The 14,149-nt window shown below is 36.4% G+C and overlaps 1 protein-coding gene across 1 annotated transcript in view; it reads left to right on the top strand.

Annotated features, from left to right (window-relative positions):
* The window catches only part of LOC122348806 (fibroblast growth factor 11-like), a 47,984-nt gene that overhangs the window by 27,678 nt on the left and 6,157 nt on the right, over window positions 1-14,149 (top strand). The window contains 1 exon segment of the mRNA XM_043244676.1: window positions 7,039-7,142. Within this exon segment, the coding sequence (XP_043100611.1) occupies window positions 7,039-7,142 (104 nt within the window).

Raw genomic sequence — 14,149 nt, forward strand, 5'->3', positions numbered from 1 at the left:
TGCTGAAAACTCACATCTTTCAGCAATACCTGACCTCATCATAAAAAAAAAAAAAAAAAAAAAAAAAAAAATACTCTCACTCTCACTGTCTCTGTCTCTCTTCTTATCCCCTTGTTTATTCCTTCCCTTCTGGCATGTACTAATTTTGAACACTCCCTGTGACTGGGTGTTATAAGCACTTACACTGTCTGTTTGTCTCTCTAAAAAAATGAATCGCTGTTGTACTCTCAATTGTAAGTCGCTTTGGATAAAAGCGTCTGCAAAATGACTAAATGTAAATGTAAATGTAAATGTTGTGTAGGTGTGTGTTCGCTGTAGTGGGTTTGACAGAAGGGGACCATCTGGGAACAGCTGTGTGGTTTGTGTTGGAGACAGTACGAAAGTTAAAGAACTTTTTTATAGAGCTACTTAAAAGGTGAAAGAAAAAGAAAGCAAGTGGCAGAGCTGTATGATTGCTGTCTGGACTTTATGGTTGTTATATACGGATTGTGCACTGAGGTGAAAGAAAGGTGAAATTGCTGTTAACTGACGTACAGCTTGCTTTGCCTTCTGAAATTAGGACTGACCCCGTTGTGGAGAAAGGCTGTGCGTGGGTCAGGGTCTGTCAACATTAAGTCATCGCTAGACCTTATTTAGAGAGGCTACATCCCTGCTCTTTATATTCATACCTAAGAGATTCACAAATTACATTTCTGTCATCATTTACCTCACGTCGTTTCCTGTATGACTTTATCTATGTAAAAATAAAGGAAGATATGTTTCAGCATTTTTTTGGTCCACTGAGTAAAAGTTACTGGGTGCAAATTACTGTTTGACATTATTGTATGGAAAAAAATTTAAACATTCTTTACTGTTTTACAAATGCTAAGACGCATTCCTCAATACTCACTTTAATTTAGTTACTTTTTGTTTTTTTACTTTTGTGTTATAGAGGAATGACTTGATTTGAAACATGTAGAAGTATTTTAGTACAGTGTTCATTTTTGAAATTTCGAACCAAGCAGAGTTTTGATATTGAGAAATGTGGGGTTTTATGTTCAATTTCAATTTCCACAGAAGTATGAGTGTGAGTAAACAATGACAAAATTTCTTCAAAGTATAATGTATCATCTTGGTTATTAGTTGTTATTAAAGTTTTTTTTTTTTTTTTTTTTTTATAGAACACTCATAAATAAAGGTTCCAAAAGGGGATTGTATCAGCGGTGCCTTAGAAGAGCAATTCTGGGTTCTCTAAATAACTTTTTCATGAACTTTTATAAACCCTTTTTCTTAGTGTGAAGAACATTTTAATAATCTAAAGAACATTCAAGCAATTGAAAGTTTTAATGTTGTTTTTAAAAGTTAAACATTTAATTGTTCATGGTCATATTTTGCAGTGGGCAATCACAATTGCTGTGTAACAGGATCAAGAAAGAGTAGAGAATATTGCACACATCCATCTCTCTCTCTCTCTCTCTCTCTCTCTGTCTTTCTTTTTTTCTCTGTCTGTCTCTTTGACTGAGGTCAGATGTTAGAGGTGTGCCCTCTCATTAGCAGTGAGGGGGTCTTGGTGAAGCTGCTCTTTATGCACCACACTGCGGCGTATGCTAATTAGTCCCAAAAACTGCCAAATCAGCACGGAGAGAGAATAAATAATTAACATGCTCTGATTCATATCTGGAACCCCTCTGTTATAATGATATACAACTCCATCGTTAAACAGACAAACAACTTTCACGCTCTGATCCACCCTGATAGACTCCTTTGGAAACGTCCACGGTTGGTTATCATGTACAGCAACAGTCTACTAAGTTACAATACGGTGCAGGAAATCTCTAGTTATGTCTTGCACATTCCCATCATTCACCTCTCTGATCTTTATACTGACCTGACTGAAAGCCTTAGTAAAAGCTTCCGCAAACGTGCTCAGTAATTGCGAACAAGGTGAGCAAAGTTTGTAATCTCTGTGATCCTTACTCTCTTTGGGATAGGGGTTCACTTTCATGGTCTCCAATTCACCTGCTTTGAAATACAGCATTTTTCTTTAATTTATTCAAGCCAACTTTTAGTTCTACACAGATTAGCACCAGGTCCCCAGATGGCACAGTGCTTGTACCGGCAGTTCCCAGCAAAGCCAAAAGAACAGCTGCTATGGCAGTGATAGGTGTTCCATCACAGAGCGTCTGCCCCCTCGGAGGGAAGGGTACGCAGCCTGATGGACTGGCACTCCTGCTTTCATTTCCATCTTCACTTGAACCACAAGTTGATTATGTAATGTCTTAATGAGCAGAATGGGAGAGGAACGATGAGACGCTTGATGTATGTGTGTGTGTGTCTGTGTGTGTGTGCGCGCTCTCCTCACCTTCAGCCAATGAACATCTTGAGCTGATCATGCATTTCACCCCTGCTCAAGTACTTACACTTTAAAAGATAAGAGAGAGAGTCAGGTGGAGTTGGTTTCTTTGCAACCATATTTGATTCCTTCCTTATAACAGCATTTTTCTACTTTTTGCCTCACCTTCTCCTGGCCTCAGAGGCCACATAGACATTTTTAAGTATTAGGAGGAATAACAGCATTGGAATATAGGAGTGATGCCTCTACATTATTGTTTTTTGTGTAGGCGGAATGCTATGAAAAACGGTTTCCATCTCAAAGTGAGTAAAATAAAAGAAGGTAATTGTGACTGCCTATGTACCCAACTTTATTTCTTGGAATTGTAAAGGCCCTTTCACACCAAGCATGATAACTTTAAAGATAATGATAAAGATATAGCTCTAAAAATAGTTCTCAGTATTAAAGAATAGCAGAGTCCAGACCACAGCTATGACGATGAAGGCAGAGAGAAACAATATCGTTGGAATCATTTTCAGAATGATATATCCATAGTTATTGTTCTTGGTGCTCTGAGGCGGAAAAATACTTCTTAGACCAGTTTGACGATAACAAATATGGATGGCATCTAAATGTATACATTTGTACATCTTTTGTTTGTTTGTTTTGTTTTTAAAGAAAAGAGTACCTTTATCTAGCAAAGATGCATTAGACCGACAAAATAATTTTGTATGTATTAAATATATATACATACAGCGCCTAGTGAAAGTATTCACACCCCTCATTTATTTATTTATTTTATCCCACGTTTTGTGTTGTTGCTGCCTTATGTTAAACTGCTTTAAATTACTTTTCTCCACATCAATCTACAGCCCATACATCATAACTGTACAGCAAAAACAGGTTCTTAACATCTTTGCAAATGTATTAAAAATAAAAAAAACTAACATGATTTCATTGCACAAGTATTCATATCCTTATCTGGGACAGTTGAAATTTAGCTCAGGAGCTTTCATATTGCTTGTAAATGTTTCTACACTGGCAAATTTAATTGAATGGGTATGATTTGGAAAGGCCTCCTAATAAAAGGTCTAACAGCTGATCATTTTATATCAGAGCAAAAACTATGCATTGAGGTTAAAAGAAACTTCCTGAAGAGCTGAGAAACAGGTTTGTGTCAAGCCACACATCTGTAGAAGATTTGTGATGGGTCACAGAAGCAAGTAGTTAAACTTAATGGAAGAAGTCTGAAACAACTAGAATCTAAATATGAATCTATAGTCTGAAACTAGATCTAGCCTCTCGGCCAAAGTGAGCAACTGATGGAGAAAGTCTTTGGTTAGTGTTGTGACCAAGATCCTCGTGGTCACTCTAGTTGAGCTTCCTGATCATATGTTGAAATAGAAGAAATCCACAGAAGGACAAACATCACTGCAACACTTCATCAATTCGGGCTTTTTGATGGTGTGGCAAGACTCGATCCTCTTCTCAGTTAAGACACATGAAAACACTTGGAATTTGCAAAAAAAGCACCTAAAGGACTATTGGACTCAGAAAAACAAGATTCTTTGGTCTGATGAATCTCAATTCTAAGCATCATGTTTGAAGGAAACCAGCTCTGCTCATCCCAAAAGTAAAGTGTGCTGGTGTCAGCCTCATGCTGTGGGGCTGTTTTTCAGCAGCAGGGACTGAGGGACTCATCAGAGTAGAAGGAACACTCAGTGCAGCAAAATATAGAGATAGCCTTAAAGAAAACACAGTCCAGAGCATTCAGAAACTCAGACTGGGCAGAAGGTTCACATTCCAACAGGACATTGACCCTAAGCACACAGCAAGAATGGCCACAGCCTGGGATTGAACCCAATCATACTTTTCTGGAGAAACCTGAACATGTGCATCTGGCCCCATCCTGACTTAAAGAGGTGAGGAGAAGAATGGCAGATAATTGACAAATTTCTGATGAGCAAAGCTTGTGGCATCAAAAAAAAAAAAAAAAAAAAAAAAAAGGGTTAAGGGTATTTGCAATAGAATGATTAAAGTTGTTTATTTGTAATAAATTTGCAAAGATGTTTAAAACCCATTTTAGCTGTATAGTTATGGTGTATAGAGTGTATATTGATATGGGGAAAAAAGTCATTTAAAGCAGTTACAAAATACTACATTGGATATGCAATAATATTTCCCAATTTTTCTGCATTTGACCAAATAAAAGTATAAAGTATAATACAAATATATTTAAATTATATGTGCTTTTATATACTATATTTAAATGGAATATACTTTACAATTTAGTATTATAATCATATGGAGCATATAGATCTCAGAACAGGACTGACAACTGTATTTATGTGCGGTGTGTATATGGCCAGAGGGAGATAAAGAGAGCGCGATTCGAAAAGAGCAAGATTCTGCATCTTTTTTGGCACAGAGAAAAGGTTAACCAAAGAGAACAAGACAGCAGTGAGAAAGAAAAGATGGTGTGAGGCCAGTGTCTAGACATAACTGAAAGAAAAGTTAAACAAAGACAAAGGACAAACCTGTTAGTGAGGTAATGCAACTGTGGAATTGGTTTTATCCTGTAAATGTCCATCTGGTGATAGGCATTTTTCAGAAGCATCTGGCAGATACGGTCAACTAGAGATGAAACATACAGCAGATATCATTTCCTCAGCATAGCACCCTCAAGAACACTTAAACAGCCAGAAAGTTTTGCTAATGTCGTACTAAGATTTAATGACGTCCCTTAACCCGCCAGGAAGGGAGGGAGAAGAATGGAGTACAAAGAAAAAAGGGAGAAACTCTGAAGGTCTTTAACAGACAGCGAGATGTCAGAGCTGTTGACAGTGTACTAACACAATGTGCTGAGGCATATTGGGAAAAAAAAGAAAGAAAAGATTCTACATAATACAGAGAGAGGATAAACGACAGGCAAGTTTTATGCCCTGACCCTTATCCCGTAATGCCAAGCACAGATGGACTTTGACAGAGGCAGACCTAAGGTTGTCATGCATTTCTTTGTGTCTCCCAAAGTCGCCAAGGCAGTAAATAAAGATTGACAGTCAGTCTTTGCAGTGATGCTTCAGGGTGACAAGACACAACATGTAAACACACAGCCACTCATACACACTGAGGCAAGCATAACTTGATTGAAAGTTGTTGTTTTTTATTTTATTTCTAACTTATTTCATTTTGGTGACAAACAAATGCGGTTTAATGGTTTAAGGGGTTTAATTATCTTTGGATGATCGTTAATTGATACCGAGAGCCACAGTTAAAAGCTTGGTAAAGTTAGTTCTGCTGTCACATTTGAGACTAATTTAAAAGATCCCATCTAATCAAAATTAGTTTTACTACTTGTGATCTGATTTGTAATTTGATGCTAGCAAATAAAATAGTTATTTTATTTTATTGTCTCATTTTTATTTTATTTTATTTGATTTTATTTTAGCATGATCGCAATGTGAGGTGTTTTAATTGTATTATATTTTACTTTATTTCATTTTATGTTATTGCTGATTTTATTGCTTTATTTTATTGTTATTTAAAAATATAATAAGTATATTAAGTATAAGTATTACATTGTCTTGTCTGAATTGCTGCATGGCAGTGGAATAATATATGTATTTTATTTTATTATGCTGCAAGTCATTTTTATTTTATTTTAGCATTAATGTGATGCAAGTGCAGAATGCGAATTTTGCTAAATATTATAAATATTACATTGTCTTGTGCGGCTTGCTTCAATACAGTGGAATAATATATGCATTCTATTTTATTTTATCATTACATTATTAATTTTTATTTTATTTAAGCACTAATATGATGCAAGTTATTTTCATTTACATGCTTTGCTATTTTGCCAAATATTGTAAGTATTACAATATATTACTAATAGCTTCGCAGCAATTTTATTTATCACAGCCAGAAAGTTCATTAAAACTTCATGAAAAGAATATGTGAAAGAATATTTCATCTTCAAAGTACTATGTTTCCAAGTTTTCTGTCTTTGTCACATCAGCTCTAGACTTCATTTTTAACTACTTATGCAGTCATTAATCTGCTCTCCAGTGATCTTTATTTTATTGATGCTTTTCTTGGAGGCTGTAAGGTTTGGGGTTCAGATGAGGTCTGCGTTATCATGCCCGCGGTTGTCACGACACTAGGAGGGTGCAACTCAAATCTGCATCGCTCCTGTGGAGACACTTTGCCACGAGGCATTTGTCAATACTGCTAAAGTCAACATGTCGCTCAAGACGTTTCTCACCAAAGGTCTCGTCGGTCAACACTCCACACCAAAATAGACACACTCTCATCTGCAGCTCAAAAGGCTTATGAATGAGCACACACAAGCGTCCCGGTGTCGCACAGAACGCACACGCCTCGAGCGAACATCCCAGTTTTGGAAACAGTGGAAATCCTGTTGGCTACGGCTGGCAGAAGCGATGGCAGAACAAAGAGCGAGGTGTAAGGAGATTTCTCTGTTTCTCTTTAATGTGCCTCACCGAATCTGAAAGCTCATTTCACTGGGGTCTGTAATTTCTGGAGGTTTCTGCTGAAACTGTCAGTTTTGGGGGTGTGTGTCACCTTAGGTGCGCCGGAGAGAAATTCTCATCCTTCATAACACGCTGAAAAAAGCAGTATTGAGAATCGTTCATCATTTATTTCATATCGAGCAAAATTCTCCACGCCGATGTTTAAGATCTCTCTCTCTCTCTCTTGCATTGCAGTGCTGTTCAACTTGATTCCTGTGGGTCTGAGGATAGTGGCCATCCAGAGCACCAAGACAGGACTCTACATAGGCATGAACAGCGAGGGCTACCTTTACACATCAGTAAGTCTACAGCACTCGTCACACTCATCAATAGGTTACAAAAATTCCCAGACCTGTCCTGACACATCTTATCGTGTTAAAAAATATCAGCGACATGCACGCAGTGGAGGAAAAATATCTGAGACCGCCAGTAAAATTTTATTAAAATTTTTATATAAAAATTGTTGACATGAAAGTTGATTTAATGACAGCAGAATTACATGTTCAGCAATGTTGCATTTTATCATATTCTCTATTAACTAATTTATTAGAAACTTGCATACAGCGGTCAAAAGTTTGAAATTAATTGTTTTTGTTAGTTTTTTTTTTTTTTTTGTCTTATTATGCTCTCCTTAATCGCATCCGACATAAAAGTTTTTGTTTACATAATATATGCGTGTGGACTGTGTATGTTTATGTATATAGAAATACTAACACATGCATGTATATTTTTAGGAAATTAAATGAAATAATTCATTTAAATATAATTATGTGTAATATAAAATATTATAATATGAATATATAAATGTAAAACTTTAAATATTTAAAGAAAATATACTGTATGTGTGTGTTTATATATACATAATATATACATATATAATGTAAACGAACAAAAACTTTTATTTTGGATGCAACTGATTTAAAAATACAATATTATAATTAAAATATTATTACTGTCACGTCTCTGGACTCTTTGTTTATTGTTTTTGTCTCATGCCATGTGCTCTCTGTGCCCTACCTTCCCTTCATGTTAATTGTATTATTGTCTTCAGCTGTGTCTTGTTAATTTAGTCAATTACCTTGTGTATTTAAGTCCTGTGTGTTTTTACTCCGTTTGTCCGAACGTCAAGGTTACATACGTGGTTTATGTTCTGCTCCTTTCTCACGAAACCATGCACGTGACATTTTAAATTTAATTAACATTTTAATTAACAGTTTTTTCCTGAGATGGCATAGTTTCAGTTACTTTTTGTTATCATGCATTATTCGAAATAATTCAAACATGCTGATTTGTTTTTCAAGAACAATTTCCTATTGTTAGCATACTTTTTACTGCTTAATATTTTGTGGACACATTGATAAACTACTACTCAAAAGTTTGGGGTAGATAAAATAAAAAAAATAAAAATAACATTTAAATCACTACTTTTATTCAACAAGGATGCCTTAAATTGATCAAAAGTTACAGTAAACACATTTATTACAAATGATTCCAATTTCAACTAAGAACCTTAAAACATATTCACATTTTGAAGTTTCATGTGATAAATTCTTGTCATGCTGATGAAAATTCAGCTTTGCCATCACAGGAATACATTCAATACACAAAAATATTTAGTTTTGTTTTACAGTTTAAATTTGTAATAATATTTCTGTATTTTTATCAAATAAATGCAGCTTTTGTGAGTATGAGACCTTTTTCAAATACATTAAAAAACCTAATTCCACTTTTGATTGGTATGGTATGTATATAAACATTATAAATCTTATTTTTTATTTAACTAGAGACTTGGAAATAGCCCTAAATATAAAAAATCATTTTATTTATTATTATTTGTTTTATTTAAGAATATGCCTTCGTATAAACGTTTTTAAATCCTAAAAGTGAAGATTTTAAATCTCAGATTTTAATGACGTCTCAGACACCTTACGCATTATTTCACGCTCTTTGATTATGTATCAGGTGCTGCTAATGAAGTTAACTGTTGTGTGTGCGTTCGTCCTCAGACAGTGAGTGTGTGAGTGTGAGTACTGTTGGCCTCAGTTCCCTGTGACACACTCCATTAGTCTGGCCTATTTCTCTCTACCAGTTAAACTTATGTGAGTAAGACATGCTTCTGCCAAGAGATGCATTGCCTTGCAGTGTAGAACAGCCTTTCTTCTCTCTTCTCTCTCTATTGTCTGATCCACTCTCTCTTATTTTGGGAAGAAAAGAGTATTCTTTCATTCATAACACTCTTTAAAGTAAAGCGATGAGTCTAAGAGAGATGTATAGGACTACATGATGTACTGTGCCCCATAGAGCGGACTTAAAATGCATGAATCGTTACACTGCATGGATATCAGAATATCAAACCAAATTCTATATGCACACAAATACAATAGTGCTGGAGTTTAAAAGAGACCTCCGCTTTTCTTAGCTATACGTCCTCTAGACTATTGGTCCCAAAGTTATTTTTTATGATCTACAAAGTCTTGCAGCCAGAAAGTGTTCAAATATTTTTCATGTTTAAATTACGAACTGTATATCAGTTCTTTTGTGCTTTAAATCTAATAGCATTTGTATATTTAAAATGCTAGGGTATCCTTAAAAGGTGTGACAGAAACAAAAAAATGTATTTATATCAGTCATAACACAAATTACAACTGTCCCTATGTTGTGAACTTAATAAACTCGTTTACTTCTCTTTCGTGTATCCACCTCTCACACAAAAGAGCACAAATGCTTTTTCCATCTCTCTTTTTCTCTGCTCTTGTAAGGAGAGCATCTGTAGAGAATGTGTTCTCCTCCTCATGGGAAGAAAGTCGACCCATTTTCCACAGAGGGAAATGACCATACCTGAAAAAAGAGAGAAAATCCCTATCCTAGAAAACCTCATGCAGAGCGACCTCTTTTTCTCTCTTTTCTCTCTTCTCTGTCTGAAGCGCTGAAACCGCTCTACCTGTGTCCTAACTTTCATTCCTAACTTTCATCTTTTTTTAGCACGATATTTTAAACCAAAGAGACTAGTGTGAAGCCAGTGAAGCATGCCACAAAACGCAGTGCAAACACAAACCAGGAGACAGCTTGCTCCTGAGCTTTAAAATATTCTGAAACAATAGAACCAAAACACACATTGTTGACTTTTGAAACGTTACGTGAGGAATGACTCATTGCTTGCTGTATACTATGCCATGAAAAGAATCCACAAAGCTAAACAAGTTATTTTCCCTGAATTTAATCAAAGTGCATCTGAAATTGTCTTCCATTACAAAAGTATGTTTTATTCTGTATAGTATGAATGTGTGTAGTGCGAATGGAATCCATAATACATCCACCATGTTACGTGACCTTTCGCAACTCCTCTCCCGTGGCCTCATGGGAGTCTATCTCGTGCACACTGCAGAATCTCTGTGGAAGCAGTCGATTTTCTGCCTACTTTCTTCCTATGTTTTATGAAGGCTACAAACAGTACAGTTCATGTATTGTTTTACCCTATAGGGAAGTAAAGATATTTGAACACATGTTTAGTCTTCATAATCACTTTAAGAATATGGTGGCAAATCTACAAAACAAAAGACAAAAGACATCCATCTCTTATGAAAATGATCTGTAGTTTTATTACAGTATAAGTTTAATTATGTTGTACTGTGTATTTACACAAATCTGTATAACGCCAGATTTATTACAGTACAAATACCATGGTTAAACTATGGTTAGTGTAGTAAAACCATGGTTCATCAGGGTTTAACTATACTAACCATGGTTTTTTGTTAATAAAAGTGAAAATTTCCAAATCTGTATGAATATACACTCTCAGAAATAAAGGTACAAAAGCTGTCACTGGGGCAGTACCTTTTCAACCTAAATGGACCATTTTTGTACCTTTAAATGTACATATTAGTACATACAGTGTACATATTTACAGTTAATAGGTACGAAAGTGTACCTTTTGAAAAATAGCTGCCCCAGTGACAGCTTTTGTACCTTTATTTCTGAGAGTGTATGGAAGTAAAATTTACATGCTTTTCCAAGTTGAAGTAATGGCAAAAGAAGTTTATTTGGGTGAACTAATGCTTTGAAATTGAGTTTTAAAGTGCAGGCTTTGACAGATCTCTCAGATTTTTCTCTCACACAGCAGTTAATGGTCTTGTAGACACTTAAGTGAGTAAGTGAGTGTTACCTTATTTTCCACTAAAGCCCTCAGAGCCGGAATAAGAAGGTGCAAGTCTTTCTGTATGTGTTGCATAACGGGATTCGTTCACACTATGCCACAAACACACCTCCGTGCATGTGTGTTGTAGAATCAGATGGCCCTGAACACATGGCCTCTCTCTGTCACACATACCTGCCCTAAACTCTGAGCCTATCAATAATTCATGTTTTCCAGTGGCTGACACACTCGGACACGGCCCTCCACAGGGACTAAATCATTCACACACACCTACAGCCTCTTCTTCATACTCGCTCAACTTCTACTACCTCAGTCATGCTCTCGCCCCGTATTCCTGCAAGTCTTCTCTTCTTACCATCTTTATTTACTGCCACACAACTATGTTGATGCCAAGCTGATTTTAGCGATGTTGTAAACGATTTTGTTCTACTGTTGCTATGTGGTTCTTAAACTAGTGGTTCCTATCCTTTTTGATTCACCCCCATTGTCCACAACAATATAAAGGCCCAGCTGTTTATAATTTACTCAGTTTTTATTCACAATTTCTGCCTGATACAATATTTTAGAGTCTATGAATCTTTATCCATAATGCAATTCCCAAGATTTTTTTTTTTTTCTTTTTAGAATGTTGTGCATAATTTTTTTCAGAATTTTAGTTTGAGCTTCATTTATATTTTAGTTTACGGTTTAGATCATTGATAGGGCCATCTTGTTTGTTCCAGCACTCTACCAGTGTTCACACTTTTGGTTTTTTTGCAAATGGCACTTTTCAACCCCTGATAAAGCCTCGAAATGAAACAACCAATCTCACCTGTTTAAACGTGTTGAATCTGTCTCATTAATGTGCCCCTCAGAGGTCTTTCCCATGATCCTCTGCACAGCTGTCTCGTAAGCGTGCTTTTGGTGAAGAATGATGATATACTGTAGTAATCTGGCCGTCATCTCCTCGCCTGACAGAACGATGACGTTTAAGATGAATATGAAGAAGCTGAAGGGTTCATGAGGGATAGGGATGGAGGAGTACGTGCAGACCAGCAGGGTGTCTCACAGCAGGAACAAAGGGCTCTATCATCCATAGAAAGGAATATAGTGAGAGATAGATTGACAAGAAAAGGCATGCAGAGCACAGCCCACGGGGTTGCGTTCATCATTCGATTTCATTTTCATTTTAGCATTTATCGCGATCATTTGTTCTTTCTTTTTCGCCTTTGTCTCATGTCTGTTCTGTCATTGTCCTGTGAGTCCCTGTTTACTTGTCTCTCTTTGTTCATTCCTGTCTGAGGTTAGATCTTGCGAGAGTTGTATGTAAAGGTTAAGGTGTTTGGAAAACTCTGTGTCATTGCTGTGTGCTGTGTTACCTGTAGGGGACCACTGGAAATTGCTTTCCGATAAAAATAGTGCTTTGTCTCTATAACCTGACCCATTTTTTAAACTCAACACTCAGTGGAAGCCCTCCTGGGCCAGGAACACAAAAAGAGAGGGAGAAAGAAGGTGGGAATAAAACAGCATGCATGCGCACACACAGAGAGATGCATATTTGCACTGATAGAGGTGACCTGACAGAATTGGGGCAGATTTTGTTGAACTGACCAGCTTTTTATGACAAAGTTTTAAAAGGTACTTGGTTTAAGCCATTTAATACGGTAGCCATGACATAACACACGTTCGAGCCATACATTCTCTTTTCAGTTTCCCTTCCTTTTCTTTTCCTTCTCTTATCCCTTTTAACATTTTATTTCCTGTTTTCCCATTGCACTGCAAATAGGACAGGTCACTTTAGGTCACATGAAAAGCCCAGACAAAGGACGGAGAGACGAATTCTAGAATTAAGTATTCTTTATTTAGCTCAGATGTAAAACACTGCAAATCAAGATGAGTTCAGACTTCAGCTAGTTTTATCATGCCTCTTATTCCTGTATTTAAAAGGGTTAGTTCACCCAAAAATAAATATTCTGTAATTAATTTACTCTCCCTCAATGTCATTCCAAATCAGTAAGATCTTCGTTCATCTTCAGAAAAGAAATGTATATTTTTTTGATGAAATCCGAGAGCTTTCTGAGTCTCCAGAAATGTAGCAAGGAATAATAGTAAAATAGTCCATGTGACATCAGGGTTCGACTGTGATTTTCTGAATATACAAGAATACTTTTGTGTCAACCTGTCCTCCAACCAATACTCCTGTATAGGTCGTTTATACAAATACCTGAAATACAACCTATCAGAGATATACTACAATTGCGCCTCAGTATCGGCAACAGAACATTTTACACCGCTAGAGGTCGCTTAACTTAAAAAGTAAATATAGGTTGTAATAAGGTAAGATACTTAGGCATAAATGACCTATAGGGTCATTGGAATAATGTAACTTATTTAACAATTATTCTCCCAAAGTTATCGCTGTCAACCATTTTAGAGTGTACCCCAACTGTTAACTTAAACAATGATGATTATGTTTATTACATTCTGGGGTACTCTCAGGTTGACCACCTGGTGTCACATGGACTATTTTAAAGATGTCCTTGTTACATTTCTGTGCATTGATCATGGTAATATCCTTGCTGTATATGGAGGGTCAGAGAGCTCTCAGATTCCATCAAAAATATCTTATGGATTTGGAACAACATGAGATTGAGTAATTAAGGACATAATTTTTGGGTGAACTATCCCTTTAACGTGTAACATTTTCTGCTGAATTCAAATAAGCTGTATATATAATGGTAATAATGGTTTTAAGTTCCACAGTGTATTGGTGCTGTTATGTGCACACTGTTCTGACAAGCTTTGTATAAGGATAATAGTGTTCTCTTCTGTATAATTGTGTGGATCTTTGATGCATCAACTGCTGCGCCACACGCATGCAGTTGGAAATGGTTTCGTAAGCATGACTGGACACCAATAATAAGCCTAAGACTTGGAGTGGATGAGCTGCAGACTCAAGGAGCATATGTCAGGATGTGTGTGTGTGTGTGCGTAAGTGTTTTGCTGTGCCCTGTAGTTCTGGCAGGATTATTACTCATTTCAAGTAGAGGGTGTTTCTGCTTCTGGCCCTCAGCACCCTGGCGTTGACACTCACACACCTTGATCCAAGCCCCAGGTCCCCACATACCCACACTGATGAAATAATTAGTCTAACTGCTGATCCCGAATGATTCT

This window comes from Puntigrus tetrazona, chromosome 7 (assembly GCF_018831695.1).
Source record: "Puntigrus tetrazona isolate hp1 chromosome 7, ASM1883169v1, whole genome shotgun sequence".
Lineage (NCBI taxonomy): Eukaryota > Metazoa > Chordata > Actinopteri > Cypriniformes > Cyprinidae > Puntigrus > Puntigrus tetrazona.